Source organism: Strix uralensis, chromosome 3 (genome assembly GCF_047716275.1).
Source record: "Strix uralensis isolate ZFMK-TIS-50842 chromosome 3, bStrUra1, whole genome shotgun sequence".
Taxonomy (NCBI): Eukaryota; Metazoa; Chordata; class Aves; order Strigiformes; family Strigidae; genus Strix; species Strix uralensis.
This window is the reverse complement of record NC_133974.1, coordinates 55,820,212-55,846,767: the sequence shown is the minus strand read 5'-3', so window position 1 is coordinate 55,846,767 and position 26,556 is coordinate 55,820,212. Positions and strand designations below refer to the sequence as shown.

Here is a 26,556-nt window from a genome sequence, read left to right as displayed (position 1 = left end):
TACCACCTCAAAGCCCGAGCTGTTAGCACTTAAGTTCCCTGAAAGGCGTTGTATCCTTTTGTATAATCTACCAAACCATCACAGGGAGGTGCCTCCTAATTGCAGATACCTGTATCCTGCCAACATAGCCTTGGAACCCTCAGCTACATGTCACTCATGTTCTCCTTTCAGTCAAAACTCAAAAAGAAATAAGCTCACTAAAGGACATCATGGACAACACAGCGAACCTTTGCTAAGCAAGAAAGATCATCTGATATTTTCCAATTTGGAATTAAACCAAATACCCATATATTCCACCTCATCATTTGACTGCCAAAAGTTCCCATGATAGTAGTTCATTACAACCATGGTCTTTTCTCTCTTTTCTACTACGAAAGTCTGAAGTTTTGGTCAGATCTATTTATGGTCCCTTCCTTCTTGCATGGTTAGAACTACAAGATGTAAGTCTTCCATGGCTGAAGTTGAACCTTGAAAAAATAATGCACTGTATCTCATAGCCAGCAAGGTGTGCTGAATGTAATTGACAATTTTTTGGATGTATAGTCTTATTCTGTTTACCTGTGCTAGGTGGAGGAATGACGTCTGTCGTTTCAAGGAGGAAACAAATCTTCGTGCAATAGGCAGTTTCTTATCTGTCAGGTTTTCTGGTAGATTTTCCAAAGAGGAAACAACCCACTGCTCCCAGTTTTTTGCAAAATTTCTTATATCTGCCAGTAAACTACAGGAAAAAAATGTGTTTTAGAGAAACATCAATAAAAATTGTCCTGCATTAGTTTAAATAATTGGGCTTCAGTCTATGATTACCAGACTCCTGGACGTATCTGTGAATTACTCCTCAGGTGTCACCAAAAGGGAAGAGGAAATGACCAATCATCAAAAGGCTAAATTGCCTATATATTGATCTATACCTCCTCTGAGAAAAATTGTATGCCATCTGCTGATTGAAATAAGTTGAAAAACACTAGCTTTAAGAATAAACCATAAGAAACCCAAGAATAGAGACATCTGTAGCTAAAGGCCTTAGTCAGACATAAAACCCCAAACAAGATGCCCTTCAAGGGAAAGGAAAGATGAGAAAATTCAGAACTTATAGTAATCCTCTTAATGTCTTGTTGAGAAAATGCTTAGATATTATGGTGATGCATAGGATACAAACCTGAGAAGTATTCTGAAAAAAAGGTAATTATTTTTCCTTAAACAACACAAGTACATTTGTTTGTTTTTTGATCTTCTAGGGCTTTAGTGTAGAAGATACCCTTTTCAAAATATGCTACAAGCCAATAAAATGGGACATTAAAATACCATGTAGTATTTTAAGGCTCTTCTATAGCTGTCCTCAGAGCTGACAGTATTTTGCCATACATACTCTACTGTTCTAAAAATGAGCATAAATATTGTGAGAAAATATCTCTAGGATATAAAATTTCTGCTATTTACCTGGAATGTGCCTAACAAACAGAATGTATCATTATTATTGTCAAATACCTACCTTTCTGGCATCTCTTGCATTGTTGCAGGGATGAGTACATCTGTAAGGACCTTCAAAAAGTTAACAGAAAATGATATCAAGCTTCCACTGGCCATTTATTCATTCATGTCTGTCTTATCTACTTAGATTGCAAAGTGATAAGGACAGAATAAAGCCATTCAACCTATTGTCCAGATATTTATATACCTAGATTTCTCCCATCACTATTAGATAGGAATGTATGAGATATTTATATACCTAGATAGCTTCCATTTTTAATGTATGCCAGCATGCCAACAAGAAAGTGCTATCACTCCTGTCCTGAAGTAGGGAAATCTGTAGAAGTGATAAGTAGAAGCATAAACACTCTCTTCAGCATCATTGAGTCTCAGTAAAGCAGATACTCAAGCATCTCCAAAGTCCTCAAGTGCTTGCCACTTGACTCTTCTTTCTGCTATACGGGATGAGGCACTGAAGGTGTTCAGAGTTTAGGACAAATCCCTTATAGCTAAGTGTGGTGTGGGGCTGTTTTGGAAGAAAACTGCCATCTGGCATGCCTTCTGGGGAGGGAATGTTATTATGGAGGGCAAAGTTGTTAGCCTACACTCCAAGAATCTGTTTCCATTACTAATGTAAATGGTTTGATAACAACACAATAAAATTCCTGCTTCTTTCTGGAAGCACTGCTGTCAAGAATACCTAACATGATTGTAAGTGAGAAACAGTGAGAGACAGAGAAGAAGCACAATTGTAACTTTATGAACTTTTGAGAAATTCTGTCTTATTCAATTTATAATTCAGTGCTCCTGTAGTATTTCTTCTTCTGTCACATTAAATATTTATTACAAATAAAGTTAATGTTGGGATAGCACATTTAGAGCAGAAAAAAACTCATAAACTCAAGGCACACTGTAACATCTACAAGTAAATGAAGCTTAATGGTGCATCTCCAGGGTAGTAATTATGATCTTGGATGCTAAATAAAACACCTCTCCTTACTTTACAGCTTGATATGCTCCTAAGAAATATGTATTTTCACCTTTTCTGGATTTTTTTCCCATATTTTTGTCCAGTAAAGAATGACAAATAGATTACAATAAGGCACTCACTGCTAAACAGCCCCAAGCCTCTTGCTTTCACTGCTTAGTGTTTACTGTTATACCAATAGTTGTTTCTTTTCATCAATATGTGGTTATGAAATGTGTTAGAGAGAGGATGACAGTCTTTCTCGATTTATATGGCATGTCCTATCAGAGAAACTTGAAGTACTTTGCAGCTATTAATTAATGATCTGATTTTCCAAATTAAAAACTCAGGAAACTTTGGCACCACTGTTTTCTTTCTTTTTTCCCCAGTGCTCTATTGCTTAATCCTGACCTTGCAATACTCCTTAGTGTCACCTAGTTTCAACTTGTGTTGTCATGCTGTGAACTAGATCAAAGAACTCATATGGCACAAAAACTCTGCAAAACAAATGTTCCTTAGATTTCTTTTTAAACTCAAACCAGTTCAGAGTACAGCAGTTCTGCTGGTACATCTAGCAGCATAGGAACAGAAATGAAGTGTAGCAGACAGAAGAGGCAGGAATATCAACCCAGTATTGTTCCAGCTTTGTAACTTGAAACCATGGCCTGACATAACCTGTGAGTAGCAGATTCACATGTGGAATCACCTCACCCACCTGCCACAGACTCTCTTTGCTGGTAGAAATTGCAATAATCTTTTAAGTAAAAACAAGGCTTCAGCTTTCATCCAGGCTTAACTTAGTCAGTCTTGTCAGTGAAGCACACAAGCATTTCTTTTAGCTACATTCAAGCAAGTAGGTCAGTATTTCACTATTAGTGTGCTGCTTGTAGTCACACATCAGTTGTGCAGCAGAGCTGAGAGTGGAGTTCAGCTCTTACATGTGACAGTGAATCCCTGCTAATTTACACAGGTAAGAGGCAGAAAGTAGTCATGGCATACTGCTATTCTAACTTCAATGCTGTTTTTCAACAAGCAAAAGGTGTAACATGGTTGAGATTATTCATGTAGCTAAATGCTTAATTTACCTTATACAGTATTGAGTCACAAACACAGAAGATGTCAACGATGATGGGATTTTCAAGCAGGGGAAGAAGGTGGTCAGGCATTCCTTGCCAAAAATGTAATAAGAAATGCTGAATCTAAAGGAGCAGAAACCAGATTCATGGACATAAATAATGCTTTCTTGGCTCCCTGTGCATATATACCAAGAATGTGTGTTCAAACAACCTTACCTCTTCAAAGTTCCCATTAATTGCATTGTCAAGGACACACTGACAGTGTGTTTTGTACATCATGATAAGAGTATCTACCTATTTTGGAAGAAAGAAAGATTAAACAGAATTTCTTAGCTCTCTCATTTACTGCTATAGTGATCTAGGTTTCTGCTTTCTGTAGCTAGTATTTAAATATAAAATAGAAACTGTATTACAATGCATATTTACAAATAGGCAGTCTATATATCCAGAAGTGTTGAGAAGATCACTCATCTCTAGTTTTTTTTGACACCTTTAAGTCTCAATGCTGTTGTCAGAAATGTAGCATCTGAATCTGTATACATGTGGAAATCAAAGTAAGGCAGTAGCTAGATTAGCCAGTCAGATGGTAAAGTAAATTCACCTTTCTGAAGTGAAGATTAATCCCAAAGAGTAGTGCAAGTTAATCATTAGGCTACTATAGGCGTCTATGAGTGTTCTGAAACATCATCTAGTTGGACAAATGAGAAAATAGCTGCCAGTCATTTGGTCAAAGTTTAATCACTGCCTTACACGAACTGAACTTTAAAAAGCAGAACTCCCTTTCATCTCACCAGGCTAATAACTGTGCAGAGGTATTACAAGACTTTGTAAAAATGGTAGTAAATTTTTAAAATTGTAGCAAATTATAAACCAAGAAATTTGTAAAGTATTTTAAGGAAAGAAAAATGCTAGCAAAACCATCCTTATGGTCCAGAATCACAGAACGTTTGTCACAGCTTGTGAACTTCTCTGGCAAACCAATATCAGGTTTCAAATGAACCTAGTACCACCTTATTTCAATAGGTTTAGCATATAGATTTCTTTAAAAATGGACCTTGCTGACTTCCAGAGCTGCTTCTGTAATTACATATCTTTGAAAAACAATGGCAAAGTGTGAGATTCAAGAACATTTTAAAGAATTTTTTTTTGTAGGGGTTGATGGAAGTTTAAAGTTTGGGTAAGTTCTCTTCAGAAGCCTAAAATGCAGAAATTATCAATCCATTTTAGTGCAGACTGCTACATTTATGGACTCTGCAGAGATCTCAGTTGCATGCAATTTCTTAGGAGTTTAATGCAGAAGTCAAACTTCATCTATGGGCTCTGTTCAACACAGTACCTAAATATCTTACATTCAATAACCCTTAGTCAAATAAGCTGAAGGAGGAGAAAGACAGTAAGGAAAGAAATAAGAGAACAAGGAATGCGGTAAGAGCAGCAAGGAGAGAGAGAGTGGAAGACACATGGAAATTTATCTCTCTTCCCACAGTCTCCTCATAACTCCATGAGTCTGTCCCTAGACAGTCACCCACAAAGCCCTGCTTGTTCCAACATCAGAGCAATTACATGCTGCTGAACCAAAAATGAAGAGAAAATGAGTTGCATCTTTTTCTTCATTGTCAGAGTGGTAAAATTGAGTTTTGCTTACACTGCTGTGTTGGCTCTGCAGGGAACCTCAAAAGCTCTTCAGATTTAAATGTTATGACAATGCTGTATACATGAGAGATGTCAATTAACTGACAGAGACTATAGCAGCAGGTGATGCACACTGCTGAGTACACCAGTTCTTGGGCTTTCTTTAGGAACTGTAAGATTTTCAGCTAAGATCTCTGTACTATAGATGACTCCTTTTGTTTAGCTCCTCACAACAGGAATCATAGGCTTCACTACTTTCATAGAACAAACGTAAGAGGGAAGGCTCATAAAACAAAAAGCTTTAAAGCAACATATCTCAAGACAGCCTCCATCATGACCTGTACTGGAGGTTAAATTGGAGAGTTCACAATGTGTATCAAAATATTTCTAGCACAATTCAGGGAAGTAAGCCTGTAACATGACCAGAAACAACATACATGTAACACACAGGCAAGGAGTCAAAGACACAAAACCAGCAATACTTCTAACTGAACAGTTACCTTTAGGCTGAGTAATACTGAATATTGATTTGAGGAATATGATTTTACTAATTTAAAAAAAAAAACCTCAAATTTTCACAGTCTCTTTTCAAACAGTTAATGAAAAAGAGTAAAGTTCATCTAATTATTGGTTGTGAATTATTTGTTCTGATCTAATCAGAACAAAATTTACCTTAAATCCAAAGGCATTTGGAATGAATACAACTCTTAGTTATTTGTTTGTTTTGCTCTCCCCGTCTTACATACCATCAGTTTGTAAAATACTAGGTCAGTTAATAGGTAAATAATTCAACCACCTTTCCAGTGGAAAGCCAGTTAATCGGTGTTAGTAAAGGTTTGCCCCCTCTATAAATCAGTCACCTCTGTTTGATTATGGACATTTCTGGCTCTTTCATGTCAATACCTCAAAGGCTAAGATATGAAGAAACATTCTGTGGCAATTTTTGATCTGTAAGTCAGAAGAGAAGTAGCTCACATATTACCTTGTCTTTAGAAATGCACCCTTGAAGCAAAAGGTGTTGAGCACTTGGAAACTCTGGGAGGAGAGTTCCAGTTTTAGAACTCAGAGAATATTTACGAGTGAAACCACCCTGAAACAGAAGAGAAAAAACAGGAACATTGAAATAGCTAATATAGATTCAACTCAAACAAACAATTTGTGCCAAACTTGTATATTATCTCTCACATACAAGTATATTTGAGTCTCTTAAAGTTCCAGAATATTTACATTCTGATAATCCTTCCAAAATATTGATGCTTATCCAGATCTGGATTCCAGCTCAAGAAGGTAATTAAATATATGCATAGATCTAAACTTCACCAAATACATTTTTCAGTGATGCAGCCTTTGAGCCACATTACTTCATGGAATTCTACAAGCTTTGGATTTAATCTATGTTTAAAAACTAAAGTGGAATACTACTCTCCTCTACAGTATGGACTGTGATATCCTCAGGGAGACCCTAAATTTAATTTATTATGTAGCTTTCTAGTGCAAGGATCTGGAGATATTGTTCTCCCCTGCTCTCTTCCTGCCCTGATAGCACAGCAATAGTGATTTCTGCTGGTTTACTATGGTAACCATTATTTTAGTTTATCATAAAGTTTGATAATATTTTACGGTGTTACGGATGCAATGGTATGTAGGGTCTATGGACACTTCTGAACTAAGTATATGTTATATAGCTCTCTCTGATTGTGGCAGACTTCACAGGAAGTCCCAGTTTTGTATCTCAGTAAGAATGATATTCCCAGATGTTTATTGTTCTCCATTTACTTTTCTGAGGCACGGTCAATGCTGACCTGGAGACAAGATCAATTTCTCCTGAACTATGCTACATTCTGCTGATCTGAGAGTTTCTTTCAGTTCTTAAAGAGTTCACTTCTCGAGCATCTTTAGCTTGTGACATCTAAAATATCATAGACACATCTTGTACTAGTTACAGAGTGAGAAAAGATAATTGAATAATTATTAGATGATAGCCTTTAGAGAGATGGGATTGAAGGATGAAACAACAAGCAGTCTTGTATGTGTGGATAATGACCGTGAAGCAATATATGGTAAATCAACCCTTGTTTAGATTCCTAACCTAATACTCTCACAAAATGTGATTTAGTCTACTTCTCAGTAAAGTTGAGCAGTAACATTCTGTAGTGATATAGTGTTACTATGCTGATATTTATAATGCTCACCACATTACGCTTATTAAGCTCTCAAATTATATAATTAAGATGAAACCCTCGTCCTCAAGAGAAGCAATAAAATCTGTACTATGATTCTGTCCTTACTGACTGAATTGTACTTACTCTTATAGGATTGCATTCAAACCTAGAGAACAGTATTTGGCTGAAACCCTTTGTTCCATTATAGCCCACCCAGTCCTTACATCAAGGCAGTCTACAGAGCCTTGAGCAGGCCTTCTGCATATTCCTGCAGTAAACCCATTTACTTCTGTGCAGATTCCCTTTGTACTAATGGATGGAATTTATGACCATGCACGAGGCTTTTGAACGGTACTTGAAGTGGCCTTTTCCTACTCCTTTGCATACAGTCAGATTTCACTGAAGTGGGAATAGTAGGTATATAGTGTAACATTTAGTGTAGAAGTGTGCAAAGGGGAGTACTTTCCCATAAATATTGATTCATGGATTGGAGGCCAGTTTCAAGTGAAATTCTCTTAAATACTGAATTCAGAAAACTATAGCTGACATCCACCATATATATAGCTCTATTTTTATAGGGTGATATGTCTGCTGAAACAGACAGCAAGGAATGAAAGCATACATTCTGTAAACACACTTTGCCTGTGCTACCTACTATTCAAATACATATAAAGCTCTAAGTCAAAGAAATTGTAGAAAATTAGAAACATTAGTACTAATTCATGTCAATACTTTTGCACTGTTATAATTGCCTATCAGTACCAGGAGGTTTGCTTTTTTTAATAACAAGAGTAATCCTAATGATTTTATTATGCAATTACCCACAAAATATATTAAAAGCTCTGATTAAAAGGGATTAGTTCATTTAAAAGAAGGCAGTGATGGTGGTGGGAGGTTTTAAGAGAAGATAATCTGCAATGGTTTTTACCTTGCTAATGGACTTATATGACTGTGCTTCAGTTCTAGGCTTAATATTTTAACCCACTGCCACTTGCCCTTTCAATTTAATGCCATCTGTTTCTAATGGCCATTTAACATTAAGATAATGACAGTAATATTATCTGCCTAATTAACCATCCAGACTGTAATGGAGCACTAACTGGTTTAGATAAAAGAATTTGCTGATATCTCCCCTACAGAGAGAATACTAGAAAATGTGATAAAACATACCAGAAGTAAACAGTGTCCCTGGCACTCAATAAGTGTTCATTCAAATGCCATTTACTCAGTATATTTAGACAATCAGTGCTTTAACATCTTTTCAATGTCTTTATGTTCCTTCTGAGAATTACACCTTATGCAATCATTGTAAATCTTTCTGGAATACCTAATTGCATGTACTTTTGAGCAAATGAATAAGAATATATCACCTGTTCACTTTAATGGAAAGTATGATGCCAAATTTTCAACACACTGAAGTTGTTAAAATTCAGTTTTGACCATAAAAGACATGCTTTTCTTTTAAGAGTTGCCTGAATAATTTCAGACAACACAAAGCTAGACAATCCAAAACTCATACTTCCTCACTTATTTCCACTGACTTCTCTGTGATTCTTTTTCTGGGAGGACAAAGGTATTGAACTTTGAGGCAGAAACAAGACAAGGTTTATGGGACTGTCAATTCCCAAACAGACTGGGAATGCCACAACAGAGATGGAAGTAAATGTGTATTCATTTATGCCATTTTTCATCCCAAAACTCTGAAAGAATGAATGCTGTAGTAGTGCTGATGAATATGTTTGGGATATGCCATGGCTTCGCACTACCTTTTTTTGATAAGATAGCTGATTATCTAACATGCAGCAGATCTAATCTATCTGAACCTCACTATAATACTTAACATGGTGTCACCATAGGAAATTATTAGTTATGCTAGTGACAACAGGATTAGTACAGGAATGTAAAATGTTTAAGAAACTGACTCGAGCTGAAATGCTAACAGGTTGTGTTGACAGGGAAACTACTGGGTTGAAAAGGGATTGAAGTGAAGATTCTCAAAGATCAGACTTGGGGCTGATCTCATTGAACATTTAATAGATGAAATTGGCTGACATAAGCTAATGAAATCATCAGTAAAGAGGAAGACCAAGAGGTCACGTAGAAAGATCTGGATGGCTTTGAGATAATGGCAATAGAGGGGATGAAAATCAATAGAGCAAAGCTACACTCTCAAGAACCAATAAGAATTTCTGCTATCAGCTAGGAGTTGCTTATCTAGAAATGAAAAAGGAGAGACTTGCTGTGTATCGGTTGATCACAGAGGGTATATTTAGCCTAGTAAATTAAGTGGTGTCAGGAAACATTCCCAGGCAATACTAGAACAGAATGGCCCCTGGCATTCTTTTCTCCCATGCCAATTAGTAGTCTCCCAAAAAATTCCCAGCCGTGCTTCAACAGTTACTGCATGCTAGGGACTCTTCTCTGTGGCAATGTGGCTGAGATGAGCATATGTTGTTTTGTAGGTTCAGGAGTTTAATAATATGGATGCAGGCTATTCCATGCCAGTTGAACTCAGTGTCAAAGAAAAATTCTGGGAGCAATCCTTAACCCTTAATATACAATAATCCATAATCTTCTAGTATAAATATGACCAGAATGACACTGACTATAGCCATAGTATACAGTAGTGAAAATGTAGACTACTTGTGGGAAAAAACCACCACCAACAAAAAAGTAAACACAGCTCTAGGGTTCATCATAAGGGATATTTCCAATAGACATTGGAGACATGCCATTTACAAGGCTGTATGATTTTTTTTCTATAAAGATATTAAAATCTGAACAAGTACAGTGAAAGGCTATAAGGCTGATCAGAAGTGACTAAAAGCAGCTGCTTGTTCCATCTAGCAAGCAAAAGCAGCAAAAAGACATATCACAGGAAAATGTCATGAGGAGCAAAAAATGGAGAAAGACAATCTTGACCAGGAAGTATAAAATTCAGTTTATTAAAAAAAAAATCTTTTGGCTTCCATCAGACAAATGAGATTTTCAAAAAGCCCTCCTGCAAAAGTAATGGATGCAAAAAATTAAGCTAGAGCTTGATCCTTTGCTTAAGAGGGTCTATTATGAACCTCTGTGGTTATGGGGAACTGGATTGGAACAGGAACCCCAGAAGCTGTCTTCCAGTCTTATTTTCCTTTGAATATTTAGAGCAGCAAATACTCAGCTTTCTGAAAAAAGGTTATGCAGTCTAATCTTTAATGAAAAATATTGTTGTAATTTTCAAGGAAGTGAATGTAAATAAAACCACAGGTCACATAATATTTGAATAACAGAAGTGAAAGGAAACAGACTACAGCACTTACCTCATTCTTTAACTTGCTTCCAGAGAACCTTTGAAAATAAACACATTTTATTATTTTTTTATAAGCAGAACATTTTTAGAGTTTGTATATATATACACATATAAAAAATAAATCATTTAGAAAAAGTATCACATTTCCCCAAATGTAATTATAATAAAAATCATGCGTTTTTCTTAACTTCTTCCATTGGTTTGCAAGTACCTGAGGATATCAGGAAACCTACTGATGTCTTCTAAAACATGAAGATTCAGATCACTGACCAAACAGTAAAGTATAAAACCCAGTTTCAGTTTTTTCTTTGGATCTTTGCAACTTCACAAATAGCAAAAGGGCAGCATAGGTGCAAGTCCATAGGCTATTTACCAGGAAATACATAAAGTTTTTGATACAGCTGAGTAAATTCAGAGTAGAAAAAATACATTTAGAATTTACACTTCTCAAGAAAATGAAGAAATCATAGTGATTTTCCATTCTTTTTCACCACAGTGTTATTCTGATGCAGGTGAAATGCATTTCTGAGATCAAAGATTCATTAACTGGCAAAAATGTGTTGCAGTATAGTGAATGTCCTATTAAAGAGTCCAACTGAGAGATTCCCAGTGAAGTCGCTGGACTCTCAGGCAACTCTTCAGTGCAGAAATTAGAAAGCATGTGTTTTAAATTATAACTACTAAACTAGAGAATGTGTAACAATAGAGATTCTAATGGATCAGTATAATGATAAATGTTGATTGATTATTGTTATTTCCTGTTCTGCTAGCTGCCAACTGATAAGATACTGTGGGCAACATGAAGTCTTACAATTATTAGCAGCAATATTGTGATTTCATGCTGTTGAGATGCTCTGCTGGCAGAAGAGAAAACCAGAGGCTGAGCGGATGATCCAGCATATGTTACCTACAGAGTTCCCTTGGTTGTTCATAAATGGGTATGAAAGAAGGCAGTTGATTACAACGTGGAGCCAATTAGCTTCATAGCTGGATGTATTTGTTATGGACTGCGGATTTCCACATGCGCAGCAAAATGAACACAGATTGTGCAGCAAAATGAACACAGAATGTACAGCAAAAACATGAGGCAGCATCTGCTAGCTTTGCTCCTCCAGTGCCTTAATTGCTAGCTAAAGCTACCCTTCACACAGTGCTGTTGAAAGTAACAATTTCTGATGTTAGGTATGCTCCTTTTACAGTCCAAGACTTGATATTTAATGGAACCAGGAGGTCAAATTAACAGTGAAATTTAAGGATTTGGGCATCTGCAACCCTGCATTTAAGGACTACTGTACTTAGCTCAATTATGTAAATATTAATACACGAAACAAATTAAGTTTGAAATGGCATGTTGCATTTAGGCAACTAAACTGAGGCCCATTGCCCCTTCTAATCTTTTGACAAGCTGCCATCTAACATGCCTTGTGCTAAAGGCCTCCATATGCCTATATTTGTGCATGGACATGGTGTGATCTGATCCCATTATCAACATATATTTTCCCTGCCTATTTCCCAAGCTTGATTCAGGAACCATTTTTATAGCTCACCTACCAGAACAGAAAACAGACAAATGACAGATTTTATGATGGATCATTATATGCAGCAGCCAGCAACTGGTAGATTCACTCTCAATTTTGAATCCCTACACTGCCTGACTCTTTCCTTACCCAGAAGTTTGTTCTCAACTCCAAGCTACTGCATCAGTCTCTTCACACAGACAAATCCAACCACAGTGATGGCCCAGACTGTGCAAAATGAGCATTTAAGCTTCTATTCTAAATCAGCTAGGGAGGCAATTTGACTGCTGGACCCTGAAAATTCAACATCTCGTACATGAGAGCACAAGTCCTAACACAAAGAAAAGGTTCCTAACTAGTGAATCTAGTGAGCACTCCTGAAAATCTTGGAGAGTATCTATGCCATCTTTATATGAGTGTATATTGTCAGAAATCCAGCTGGGGGGAATTTTTCAGAACCTCCACTTTCTTTGCAATCATTGCTGCTAGACTGTCCAAGGACAGAGCTTTACATGAAAAGGGCACTGGCTGACATAAAGCTGAGGACTAAGATTGATTATATTCCCTTAAATGAAAATAACTGTCTTTTAGTTAATTAAATAAATGAGCAATATGTTCAAGACAATTCTGTATTATGAAAGAACCTCATCTCGCTGTGTACTAGCAACATTTCCACAGCTCTAGATAAATACTGGACAAGGAAATGGTCTATTCCAGTCTGTTATACCATAAGTAAGCCCTGCAGTGGAGAGATCCCTCCTTTTAAGCATCATTGGCAACATTACCATCAATTTTTACACTTGTCCTATTGTTTGGAAAAAGTCTCTTTGGTTATTACCTAAATCTGCCAGCAACTGAATTTTCTATGTGTGATGATGAATTGATTTATTCCTTTCCTTTCTCAGAGTCCCTACTTATAAAGGTATACTGCTGTAGACAATGAAAGCCGTCATTCAAGCCATATGTGAACAGAGACATTTGTTTTACGAACTATTAATCTTTGGCAAACCAACAGGCAGCTATCGTAACGTATTGATCCTGCTAGCTGTCCCTTAAATAAATATAATTAGAGCTTCCTGGGTTAGGTTTAAACTGATATTAGCCAGTCAAAGGACCTGTAAATATTAATCTATGCTGACCCCTCCCTCCTGCCCACAGGTGCCAGCTTCACACCATTCTCCAGACGTTTCATAATGGGAAGCTGTCCTGGGGAAAGAACTCAGAGAGTGACACGCAAGCAAACAGAATGAGACAAGTATTCTGGAAATGGCGTTTTGCTGCCTCACAAGAACTTGAACAAATCCTCTGCTGTTAGAGGTTGATGCAGCCCTGCGCTGACTGCAGTGGGGCCATGATGGAAGACAGCAGCAAAAGATGTAGATCAACCTCTTAAAACAAAATCAATGTCTTTAGGAAGCAAACCACTACTTAAATCTAGGAATACCAGGCATATGCAGCAATACTAGTTCTGGTATCAACAAAAATTAGTGTCCTAAGGGAAGGTTCAGGTTAGACCTTCACTGACTAAGTCTCAGAAGTTATGTTATTGTACCTGGTTAAGCCTTTTCCAGAATACACAGAGTGGTAGTATGCACTGCTTTCTTTAATGCCAATTCCATAATAGTGATACCTGTGGGAAAAAAAGAGGAGTGTTTATGAGTGATGTGTCAAGAGAAGCAAACTGTCAAACGGATTTTCAATGCTTTCTGAAAATTTTTCTTAACAGTGTCTACCAATTTCTTTCACTGACATCAGACAAAATCTGGTCTCAGAGAAAACAGTATTGTCATGATTTGATCCAAAATTCAAGGATAGGATATTCTTTAAATTTAAACCACTTTCTCTCTTACAAGAATGTAGCTGGAACAGCAGATCTCCTAGAAACATTACATCTCTTTTCCCTAATGTGTATTCTCTTTCATTTTACTTCATTCTTTGAAAGTGTGCTGGGTTTGATCTACCAGGATTATTTTATCAGTCTTACCACTGTTATATTTAGACAGTCCCACAGAGCACTTCTCAGTTGAAAATAACTCCCCAGTGTACCCTATAAACTAGTGTTCAGCCTCCTATGACTGAAAATGCTCATCCATTCATTCTTCTCTGAGGTTGTAGACTGACCAACTTTGAATTATTCAGCCACTTAAGCAGTTCTCATCCACATTTGTCTCCCTTGCTGCTCCCCTGGAAATTACTGCTCCCAAATAGAGCTGGAAGAAGGAGACATGTGCCTATTGCTCAGGCTCTGCACTGCTGAGCCCAACATCTTAACCGAAGACACTAAAGAGGGTGGGTTGGTGATAAGAAAACTGGTTATGCAGTGGTTACTTACTGCTTCCCACTGATTTTGCTACAGAAGTGACCTTCAGGAGAAGGGCAGGAGAGCAAGCTGGGGACAGCTCTTTCTTTACCAATCATAGCAAAGTTTGCTTGATAGGACCAAGGTGATAGGACCTGTCTTATAAATTCCACTCAATAGATTTAAAAACTGATTGTGTCAAACTGAATTTGTCTAAGAATGTTATGGGCAGTATACTCAGGTTCATTTGGTTTTTACTAAAATTAGCTTGAAAACACCATGTGACAGCTGCTTTAACTGAACTGCTTCGAAGTAACACTTGTAGTTCAAGTACATTGTGTGTAAACCAAGCCTAACACAGAGGTAACACTTTGCAACGCATTGCACTAATGTCACCGAAACTTCTCAAAAGCTTGAAGAAATGCACTCTCAAGACACAAAGCTCCCAGCAAATAGTTCATAGAACACATAAACAAGTTTTCTGCTCATCTCTGCTGTTCCTGGTGATGCCCATTAAAAAAAATTACAATCTTACTGTTTGTTTTTGTATGGGACAGTCACAGATAAGAACAAAACCTTAAAATGCTTTATATTTACAAAGCTGACTAAAGGCATTAGATACAAATGATATTTAAGAAGATGTTCATTAGGGTGATATATTTGCTTAACCTAGGTAGCTTTGAAAATCTCAGCTGAAATAGTCATTCTCTTTCTGGACAGTCTGTTGTGTGCATTCAGGATTTTACAGCCAAGAGACATGACAGAAAGTGGCTACTGTTAAACATCACAGCTTTTACTGTTTGCCTGAAACTGATGAGTCTACATACTACCACTAGATCACAGTGGCACCTGACAACCCATAGGAAGGACAAAATTTCTCCCCTATTTCCTTACTGTTAGTTTTCTTGCCCCCTAAGTGCATTTTTCTGAAGGATGGTGATGTGGTGAACTGACCATTTTTAAACACCTGCTAATACTCAGAAGCTCAGACATCAGACAATCTGCTCATAACAGTTCCCCTTTTATCTGTTAAAGTCAGGGTTGGCTGATCAAAGCAAAGTGAGACCTCAAGGTGGTTTAGGATACCAATGGGACCTTTCATTCAATGTCATAATGCCAGACTGCTGTCCTCCGGTCCACATACAGTGAACCTATGTGTCACCTGTGTTGTGAGTTAAAGTCCTGAAGGTTTTCAATCGCTACTTTTGGTTTAGGACTATTAAAGAGACAGACTTGGGCCAAAGACCTAGATCTGGAAATTCCTAATATTTGACAGAGTTCTTACACAAATGCTAAAGGCATGAACATTTTTTCTTCTTTCATGAAAATAAAGTAATTTTAGATGTGACACAAGAGGTATTGAAAATATACATGTATGGATTCTTTGAAATAACAGCATTTACTTAGTCTTGACATTGCGAAGTTTGTGCATTGAACAGGATGAAAAACAAAATAGAGCTGTGATTGCTTCTTTAACAATGTTATCTGCACATTTGTCATTGGCCATGTAAGCAAGCAGTTGCCTACATCTCATTCCAACACCCTAAATCTCCCAGTTTCAATCACATGCCATTTTTTAAATTCTAAAAATAAAATTTTATATTTCCACCACAAATTTGGAATTCCCCCCTGCTAAAGTTGGAGTGGGCCAGAGGCAAGGAAAAGCATTACTTCTTTACGAATTTAGGATTCAATATCTAGATTATTCAATATCTAATTCAATATTAACATATTTGGGCTAGAACCAGGAACTGCTGCATGATTTGTATTCTCAGGCTTCCAGTGGTAGGCAACATACTTGTTCCTGCTCTGGAATGCCCTGAGATATCAGAATTTACCATTGTGACATATTGTTATGTGGAGAATAGATATTTTCTGTACCTATTCTGTGTATATTAAAGGCATAGCAGTTATCATTCTGATTTCCTTCAACAATTTATGTAGTTGAATTTTTAGTACTAAAAAATACAGCTTTCCAGTCATGACACAGAAGCAATTAAAAAACTATAATCTGTATTTTCCAAGCTCTGTCTGGCATACTTCACAGAGTAATAAGGTATGAAGATTTTTATTCTCTTACAGGCCAAAGTCATTAACTGAATAGCTTATTTTAGGCTCCCTGTTGAGAGTAGTATACCCATCCCAGACACACTGATAGCATCTTTAACCTACAACTTCAAGTACCTTCTTTCTGCCTCTTTATGTGCATATTTCTATGTGTATATACAGTATATATATATTTTACTATTTCTATTTCTATTGTATAATTAATAAAATGAAACCTGTCATCATAAGGAACTTATTCTCAGTTTTTGTAACAAACTTTTTAAAAAACAAGCTGCACTGCTTTCCTCTTTTAATTTCAGTGGCTTGTTGTAACATATGTTCCTATGCAACTAGTAGCCCTGATTTTAGCATACACTGACACAAATGATAGCTGATAAGGAAATGATAGGCTTAAGCTGTTCAGGGACTTGCAATAACTTGTTATCACAGGGCCAGCTGCCATATCAGTTTTATTAACCCACTAAATCACTCCTAATAAATAAGATAATAGTTTTCAGACATGATGGATAAAAGCTAAGATTCATCATTGATCAAAGTCTACAAAGAAATTAAATTGTAACTTGAGCTCAAACAGTCTTCTGTGTGTATGGTCTGAGTAGTATGTACGTCCTCCTGAATAGCTGCTCCAGGTAATTCATGTATCGTGAAGTTTATAACTGAATTCTAGCAGTGACCACAGTATGTTCAACATTGCCTATGCAAAAAGGTGGATTCAGAACCTGCTGCACAGACAACTGTTGCCTACGAAATACTCATCTAAGAGAGCAGTTTGCAGTATTTATTGTGCTGGGTCTTCTGCTTAGCAGGAATAGAGAAAACTTCCCCTACATTCAGCAGTCTGGAGTGATTATCATGGGCATGAGAGATGAATGAACTTTGTTAACAAAATTGTGTCCAATGTGTTGTACCTTCTTGGTCAAATGTTTAAATGAGTGTTTTAGTATTGACACTTTTGTACAAATGGATTGTTGAATGTAAACACAGAGAGAGAGAGACTCTGACTTGAAGTTCTAGGACTTATTAGATCCATTTTTAATTCTCCTTTGCCCAGAACTGGAGATGACAAATGCTGCTTGCAATCAGAGAAGGAACTCACAGTTGTGTATCTCACACCTTAGAACGGCACCTGTATCCCACACCTTAGAGCAGGAGTTCTTTTTTAAATCCAATTCATGCTCATGAGAATTCTAGAAAGAGCTTGGCCTTGTTTTGGTGTGGGAGAAAACCAATTTCTGTCACCTTGAAGATGATGGAAAACCAAACTGATTTTCTTTGCTTTCTTCTGGCCACACCCAGGCTCTATCAACAGGTTACCATGGATGCATGCAGTGTCCAGTAAGATGCTTTATTCCTGGGGAGTTAGCTTTTCTTTGCAATATAAGAAAAATTACTCCACTGGAGAGGAAGTGTGTTTTCCCTTTCATGCTTTTGCAGCATCTGGCTCAGTAGAGCCCTGGACAATGATCAGAGCTCCTAGGCAATGCTGCTATATGAAACATCACTACCAGGAATAGTTAGCACTATTACTGCTCCTACTAACATTATATTGAAATAATGATAGCAACAACAGAAACAAAACAATGTCACTACACTACCATGCTTAATAAAACACGATTTAATTGCTAGTAAGAAGTGTTTCTTACCAGTCCCAGTAATCCAGCTTTGTTTTAGCACAGAAACAGTTTACAACATTTAGAGTCCGTGCTGACATAAAAGCAGAGGGTAACTAGGCATTTACTGAAACTGATGAACAGTCCCTTAATTTGCTTATTAATTTAATAGAAATACTTCTGTAAATTGTATTTGTGTGACTAACTGCCACCTGGTGAAAGCCAAAATAAATTTGTTTCTTGGTGAGTCTGTGGTTCTGAGGGGAATATGGTCCACAACATCAGAGATAGATAAATAGACAGTCAGAGATCATTATTTATACTGCCACTTCTCTATGACTACTTGCTGCTGTATTCAGTCTCTGAACTGGAAATACTGTAACTTGCGCCTTTTGTAAGGTCCTTTTTTGCACAGCAAGAACAATGTAAATGCATCTTTGGAAATGAGAATTGCAGAGGAAAAGTCTCTGAAGAAAACTCTGATGGAAAAAAAATAAGGAGAAACAAATGCCAGATGTTCAAACAAAACCTGCTAATGCCTCATCCCTTTGACGAGATTGTCCAAGAACAGTTAATCCGTATGAAAATATGGCACATAATGCCACCAAGGTCAATATGAATATGGGATCTGTCAAAGAAATGCTGGCCATGAGGTATTTCTGTGATAATACTGTTAAATGCTTTAGAAAAAAGGCGAAAATAGTGACACATGTCCCAACACAATTAATTTTGTAGCTAGATTCCCATGTCAAAAACTAGATTTGAAACATACTCCTTTACTTAATAGAGGTTGACTTACTGTGCTTTAAATTATGCAGACACGTGATATGTTTTGGAAGTTTGGATCCTGATTGCATCTTGTTTATCAATTCGTTGGATATGTCAGAACAAAAATATAATGAGCATTTGGGAGACTTTCCCCCTTGTATTATCTCATTCATTACAATTTGAAAGTGGTTCTCCAAATATGTTGAGTTATGAACCTAAGACTTAACCAAGGCATTGATGAATTAGTAGGTTGTCAAATATTCCTGCACAGATTGTGAATGCCAGATCTCCTAAAATCTTAAACACAACACCAGCAGCAAATGTCCATCTGCAAAGCTAAATCTACATCAGATTATGCCTGTAACCACAGCTGAACTTCACCACAGCAGACAGTACGTGAAATCTCTCTATTCTATAAATAACCTTTCTAATAGTAACTATCTTCAAAAACCCTCTATTGGGCATCTATAGGTCATCTACAAAAAAAACCAGATGAACTTCAGTTCCAGTTTTCCTCTATTCAATGCAGACTGTGTACTCTCTCCTGAAAAAAGTCAATGAACTATAAATTTGTAAGACTGTGACAGAAACTATGTTTTCCTGTGTTAAAAAAGGAAAAATATTCTATCTAGGCTTTATTTTCTTTGGATTTTATTTTTACTAATGATTATTTAAAATAAATACTTGACCATACTCAAGAAATAGGATGTATGTAAAAATTTGGAATTTAAATTCTTCCCCACATTCGTTTATAATGCAACAAAACCTAAAATGCATCTCCAATGCATTCTTCAGCAAAACTAAGGTGGAATCAACTGGCTATTTCTTATATTACTAAGGCAGGAATAAAACCAAGCATAGCAACATGAAACAACCCCTCAAAATTATAAAAGTAAACAATGCATCTTTCAGACATTCCTACTATTTTGCAAAGCACTTAGGAAAACCAGTCTTGCAATTTTTTTCCTTTCAGTCTCCTTTTGTTTAGAGCTTTGCTTATAAATTACTGAAAGACAAGAGTAACTTTGTCTTTCAAGGCTAACTTGTTCAAAATAAAGCGTTTTTCCAAACAAACAGAATGTTTGAGTTTCTTCTGTTACTACCAGTATTCTGTGTTTCTTATTCATCAGCAAAATGTTTCTTTGCTAATATTCTGGGGTTTGGGTTTTTTTCAGTAAACCGTCAACTCTGCGCTGTCTTCTGTAAGTCAAGGATAGTTTCATGAATCTTATTCAGTAAGTACCTAAACACATTTGTAATTTTAAGCATGAGAAAAATCCTAGGGCTACTCACGTATTTATGGGCATGCATCTGCTAAAATATAGGCATTAATATAAATGTTTAATTTTTGTGTGTACACAGAAAGTTGGACACAATATCTATCTTAATTTGCTCCTCGTAGCAATGTCTTATTTTTAGGAAAACCTATTTTGAAATCAATAGAAATATATAGATCTGGTCTAAATTTGATTTGGGATTGAAAACCATTAAGTTTTTGGAGTTACTTTAAAAGAACAAAATTATTTAACTAGCCCTATTTTATGTTGAATGGCATGGGCACACTATTTAGGTTTAAATATTTTTTTAACCAGGTATTGATAAACGCTGAAAGAACAGTTTAAAGCAAAACACTCGGAAAAGCTCAGAGCCAGTCTTGGTTTCAGGCAATACAGAGAACTACTGTATTTGTGAGTCCCCAAATAGGGATGGAAGTTTCCTAGAGTTACCTAGCTCATAGCTTGACACTAGCAATGCCCTAGAGCATTATTTCAACTTCTCTACATTCCTTATATCAATACACCACATGTTTTTCCTTAAGAGGTAGCATTCCCCTACTAAAAAGCAAAATCAGACTGGGGACAATTCATCAGTCCTTCCTCAGCAGTCTTGATATCGGGACGTGGGAGGGAGGGTGGATGTAAGGGAATATGTTGTTACCACTGTTCACGACAGTTTTACACTAACTTTACCATGGCAAAAAGCATAATGCCAGAAACAGAACTAATAAAAATTTCACCACAGGGATATATAATTATCCGTTATCTATTCCTACAGCCTAATATTCCACAGATCAAATATACAAATATACAAATTGAATACATTAGATACATTATTTATTAAATGACTGCACTATAGGTTGTGTCCTTTTCAGAGTTTTTATAAATTACCCACAACAAAGAGCAGACTTGCACTTTCTTCTCAATTTAAGACAAAGCTTTTTTCTAGTGTCTTTAAATGATTCCATACTGTTATGGTTAGAACACATTGAAATTTGTTAGGTTTGCAAAAGGCAAACAAAATCAGTTAAACTGCACATTATTTATAGGAAGATGAGCAGCTGTAACAAAGATATATGTATTATATAACCTTTTTCATATATAACATTTTGAGATATATTTGAAACAAATGCATGGCTCTATAAATATAATGACAAGTTTTAGAAGCTTAATCAGTTTAACTTTAGAAATTATGCCTGAAGTAATGTTTTCAGACTCAAACTCTGTATCAATTTTGTCATGTACATGAAAGTTATCACTTACAGCTTGTCATCTGAATAAATCCCCCTGCCAAATAGTATATATTATGGAGACATGGAAAATACATGTCATTCCTCGAATGTATTCTCTAAAAGGATAAACACATAACTGAGCCTTACTTTGAATGGCCCCTTGTTCCAAGCCGCCTTGTGGTAAGGAGAGGGAATTTCTGGCGAATGGTCTAAAGAGAAAATAACTGTATTAATTTCTAACACGGATATACTTTCTTAGCAATATGCTTCTAGAAAAATCATAGTGTAAATATATGGTCTAATGTAGTCCATGAGTAAATATTTGTGACGCTTATGTCACAACATAAACAATTAAACATGTTTTACACTGCAGGGGTCCTTCTATCCTTGTCCATCTTGCTGCATATCTCCAGTCTTCCCACGCACAAACTCCTTCCCACCCTTCCCACCTGTTCTTCCTTTCTGTTTGCGCTTTTGTGATTTAAAATCTAGTTTTCTTCACCAGGATCCTGTTTCACTCAGGTCCCTAAAGTACAGCTGCATCTTTTGCTTCAGAGATCTAAACCGAACCAAGGAAAGATCTGCCCTCTAGCTATTCTGTTTTCAAAGTCAAACTACTAAAAATAAATCAATTTTTGACATGAAAAATGTGATCTGAAGGTTAAAGCAAGCAAATAGTTTCCTCACAGGTACTTCTGTGTCTACACTGTCAAAGTGCTGGACAGTCTTAAACTTATTTATGCTCACCAAAACCCTGTGGAAGTTTTTGTTAGCTCTATGCTGCACATAAAGAACTCAGGTTATGTGATTTAATCCAAGTCAAGCAAAACATTCTGTCACTGGACTCCTGAGATTGAGATTAGTGCCCTAAAAACATCCTACTCTTCCTGTAAAGAAAGATGCTTAACACAAAAGATTTATTAAGTAAAAAAGTAATTCAGTAATAGAGGTAGATCTAGTAGATACATCTAACAGATAGATTACAGTAAGAACAATGTTTAAATGGAAAGCTGTTGTCTTCCTCATTTATACTGAAACTGTGTAATGAAAATTAGACATACACTTTCTCAGTATATCTCATTCAAGAGGAAAAAATTAGTAAATGAACATTTTATGAACTGGATTTTAAATCCATTATTATTATTTAATTAAATTAATGCATTTTGCTATGTATGAACAATGACTAGATCAGTAGTGTTTAAAAAAAGATGATCCTTGAAGCATTTTTGGTTTCCTGTTTCACTAACTACTCAGGATTTAATCTGGTGAGTTTACATCTCCCTTTCATTAAATGATTTCAGGATTAATTGTAGGGGAGGGTGGAAAAGAGGATGAATCAACAATTTTTCATTCAGGAGCTCTTTGTGTTATTAATTTTTATTCCCCCTCTTGTATTGCTTCTTGTGTCACATCTCACCTTACACTGCCTTTAGTATAATTAAAAGTGTCTTCCATGTCAGATCTGGTATTGTGGAAAGAACCTTATTGATGTCATCATCTTTTTGACAAAAAAAAAAACAGCAAAAAAAGGTCTTGAACAGAATGCCTTTTTCTGTATGAAATAACAATAAGTCAAAGAGCATTTCAGTTTTATTCTCCTAAAGTTGATGTCATGAAATCCCTTCATATGGAACAGTGTAGTTAGTTTGACTCCATGTACATTAGCAGTAGAAAACATGTGAATTTGAGAGGAATTTTGACACAGGTGTACTAAATTGTGATTCTTCAAAAGAAGTAATCTAACAAATTATGAAGGCATTTACTCTTTACCTTCCCAAAAGTTGCAGCGCAAGCAGGTTCCAACTTCTCTTTTCTGCAAAAGTCTAAATAATGTGCATAAAGGATGCATCTTGGTAAACAAACTCCTTCACAGACAATGTAGTTTTCTTCCAGCCTGTATAGAGAAAGAAACTGCAAGAGTAAGAAGCAACACACCAAGTCTCCCAATTTTATTTTCTTTCTGGTTTTTGGTACTGTCCTCTTTTTTTTTTTTTTTTTTAATTTTACTGAAGAATTAGATGAGATCACACAGATGAGTTTCTCCTGAACAAGTCAGACTCTACAGACTGACTCCACACTTGGTGCTTTGGTTAGTTGCAGAATATGGAAAACCTGGGGCCATGTCCCTTTTCTTAATGAGTCTTTTTCAATGTCTGGACTTTTTTGCTTTACATAAATATTTAAATGATCATCACCTAAGAGGCAGCCTTGCTCTGAAAATAAGAGCACTAACTAGACTATGAAAGACTTGGGTTTAAGTCTGTCCTTTGTCTAGATCAGGGACTTGAACTTAGATCTTCTGTTCCACTGTATCTCTAACACCTGGACTAATGTTTCTTTTCTTCCTACTTTTGATTTTTAATTTCCACGCTGGACCTGAAACTGTTTCTTGACCAAATCATACTGAAAAGCAACGAACTTTTTCTGAAGGGGGTGTATTTTTATGTAGCTTCCCGATCAGTTTACACAGAATACAAGTGCCTGGTGATGGTCATTAAAGTAAAATTTTTAAAACTGAAGTAAAAAAATTGGCTGTCTTCACTTGAACTGAACTCTTGGTAACAGCTGGGTATTTCACTGTTGTCCTGTTTCTTTTCTTTATCAGTTTACATTATTTGCTGCTCCTGGGATGATGTGTAATAAATTTATTTCTCAAATTACACAAATCTGTAAGAAAATACTGTGTAGTAAATGCTGCATACTGAGTAATTTTGCACTGACTCACCAGACTTAAATCCTTACAATTTACACTCAGAAGTCAGACATAAACTAGACTAAGAAACTGGGTGATTAGGATTACTCTCATTTTTCAGTGAGAAGGAAAAACATCTAGATTCACAGTCTGCATTTGGTAACTAAGTTTCCATTTAATTCAACAGCACTCCTCCCTAATTTCAAGTGTGCTTTAACAGAAACATTTATCAATTAATGTCTGCAGAATTTGACCTCTTATTGGTTAATTTTTGCCCAGAAAAAAATGAAGTAAAGTTAGGGCTTCCATGGATGGTAGAATATAAGGTAAAAAAATGCATTATAAGACAGTGAAAATCTAACAGTCATAGACTTAAAGGATAACTAAAACATCCCCTCATATATGTAGTTCTTAAGTAATGTTTCATTTCTACATTTTTTCGATACACTTCATCAATGGCCACACACTGTGAGAATCCGACAGAGATTTCTGTTAACGGATAAACCTCTGCTAATTTAAAAAACCAGAAGCTTGGGGGTGGATGTCCTTATTTGTGGACGAGGCTCATCCGACAAAAACCCAACTAACCAAACACCCCACAACCCCACAAATGACATATATTTCTGAAAGACCCGTGGAGACGTAACCCTCCTTGCGGGCTCAGCTTTTAGAGAAGCGTCCCTCCGGGCCTGGGGGACACACCGGCTGGGTCCTGCCGCCGCTGCCGGCCCGGGGAAGACGCGGGGTGCCCGCGCCGAGAGGCCGGGCCGGCGGCCCCGGGGCGGGCAGCGGTGTCTGGCTGCCGGAGCCCTACCATTGCAGGGTGAGCTGCGTCTGCTTCTTCTTGTCCTTCATGATCTGCGTGATGCTCTTCTTCGCAGACGGGCTCTGCTCCGCGGCTTTCAGCGCGCCGTCCCGACTATCCGCATCCTCTTCTTCCGAGGAGAGCGCTTCGCTGTGAAAGCGTGTTTCTGAGCGCCGGGGGAACAAGAAGAGAAACCCCGCGGCTTCGTTACGGTCTGGCAGCACGTCGCCTCCTCCCGGCGCCCCGGCGGCCCCGCGGGCACCCGTTTAACCGCCCGCCCGCCGGCCGCTGCCCGAGGGGACGGGCCCGGCCGCCCCGCGCCCGCGCAGCCGTCCCCGCCTTACCTCGCGTCCCCGCCGGTCCCCGAGCGGCAGCGACGGTTCGGGCGCGGCCGTCCCTGCCCCCCCCGCCCGCAAAGGGGACGCCGCCGGCACCCCGCCTCTTACCGGACTTGATGCCGGCGGGCAGCGCCGGCTCCGGGAGCCGCCTCTCGGCGCCCGCCGCGGCGCAGAGCCCCTCCCGGGCGTAGGGCAGCGCGCCTCGCCCCAGCAAGCCCGCGCAGCAGTCCTCCCGAGCGGCGGCCGGTACTGCCTGCGCGGCCGGCAGGTGCAGGAAGGCGTCCTCTTGCTCGGGCCCCTTGGCCATGCTCCTCACCGGCGCCTGCTCGGCCCCGCTGCAGCGCAAGCGGCGCCCATGGACGGCGGGGGGGACGGGACGGGGCGGCAGCGGCGGCCTCAGGGGGCGGGGGGCGCCGGCTGAGGCATGGGCCGCGCCGGCCGTTTGTGCGGGGCTCGGGCACCTCGGCCAAGCGCCGCCGCCGGCAGCGTGAGGGGAGGAGAGGCGACGCGGTGGCGGCGGGGGACGGGTGTGCCCCGGCGCGCCTTCCCGCGGGGCTGCACGGCTCCCGGGCGGGCAGGGGCGGCCGGGCCCGCGGGCGCCACCCCCTCCTCACCGCAGCTCCCCCTCGCCCGCGGAGGGCGCGCCGCCTTGGGTGGCGTCCCGGCGGTCGCTGTCGGGCGGCGGCGGGGAGCTCTCCCGCCCCGTCTCTGCCGCCCGCCTCCCGCCCGCCGCGGTGCTCAGTCAGGCTGGTCTCGCCTGGCCGGGAGGGGACGGGCCATGGCTGAAGGCCCGGGAGGTTCGGGGGAGCCGGCCCGGAGCGGATCTGCTGGCGACTTAATCATTAACTCCCGCCGGCGGCGGCTCTGGCTTGTGTGAGGGAGCAGCGCTCGGCCCGCCGAGGCGAAGGGAAGGGCGCGGCCGTGGGGGCTGCCCTCAGCGCCCCCGGGGAGGGCGAGCGGCGGCCGACGGGCCCTCGGCCCCTCGCAGCGGCCTCCTGACAGCCGCAAGGCCAAGAGCGGGAACCGCGTACCTCCTGGTGCCTCCTGGGCACCGTCCGCTACTTTCAGCATTTCCCTGTTTCCTAGTGTAATTTTGTGGGTGTTGGAACAAAACATCTTGATTTTGCACCGATAAATCACACTGATCTGGCAAACGTGTCTTTGCTTTGCTCCATATGATATGGTGTAGGGCAGAACTTTGTAGAGTAGGGCTGATGGTTGGACTCTATGATCCCAAGGGTCTTTTCCAACCTGAGTGATTCTCTGATTTCAGCACGCCGACTGAGAGAGATGGCAGGGGAGAATCACAGAAAGATGGTCCCTGCTTTTTCCAGAGAGCAAAGTTGTCAGTA

At 38.8% G+C, this 26,556-nt stretch overlaps 1 protein-coding gene across 1 annotated transcript in view; it reads right to left on the bottom strand.

The window, feature by feature from the left end:
* RFX6 (regulatory factor X6) overlaps positions 1-25,511 on the bottom strand; it is a 36,593-nt gene extending 11,082 nt beyond the window's left edge. Inside the window, exons 1-11 of the mRNA XM_074864758.1 lie at positions 25,313-25,511; positions 24,876-25,032; positions 23,140-23,263; positions 21,517-21,578; positions 13,669-13,746; positions 10,610-10,637; positions 6,125-6,232; positions 3,727-3,804; positions 3,520-3,633; positions 1,490-1,539; positions 559-718 (exon numbers count right to left, since the gene is read on the bottom strand). Coding sequence (XP_074720859.1) covers positions 559-718; positions 1,490-1,539; positions 3,520-3,633; positions 3,727-3,804; positions 6,125-6,232; positions 10,610-10,637; positions 13,669-13,746; positions 21,517-21,578; positions 23,140-23,263; positions 24,876-25,032; positions 25,313-25,511 — 1,158 coding nt within the window. The remainder of the gene's footprint in view (positions 1-558; positions 719-1,489; positions 1,540-3,519; positions 3,634-3,726; positions 3,805-6,124; positions 6,233-10,609; positions 10,638-13,668; positions 13,747-21,516; positions 21,579-23,139; positions 23,264-24,875; positions 25,033-25,312) is intronic.
* Positions 25,512-26,556: the final 1,045 nt, after the last annotated feature.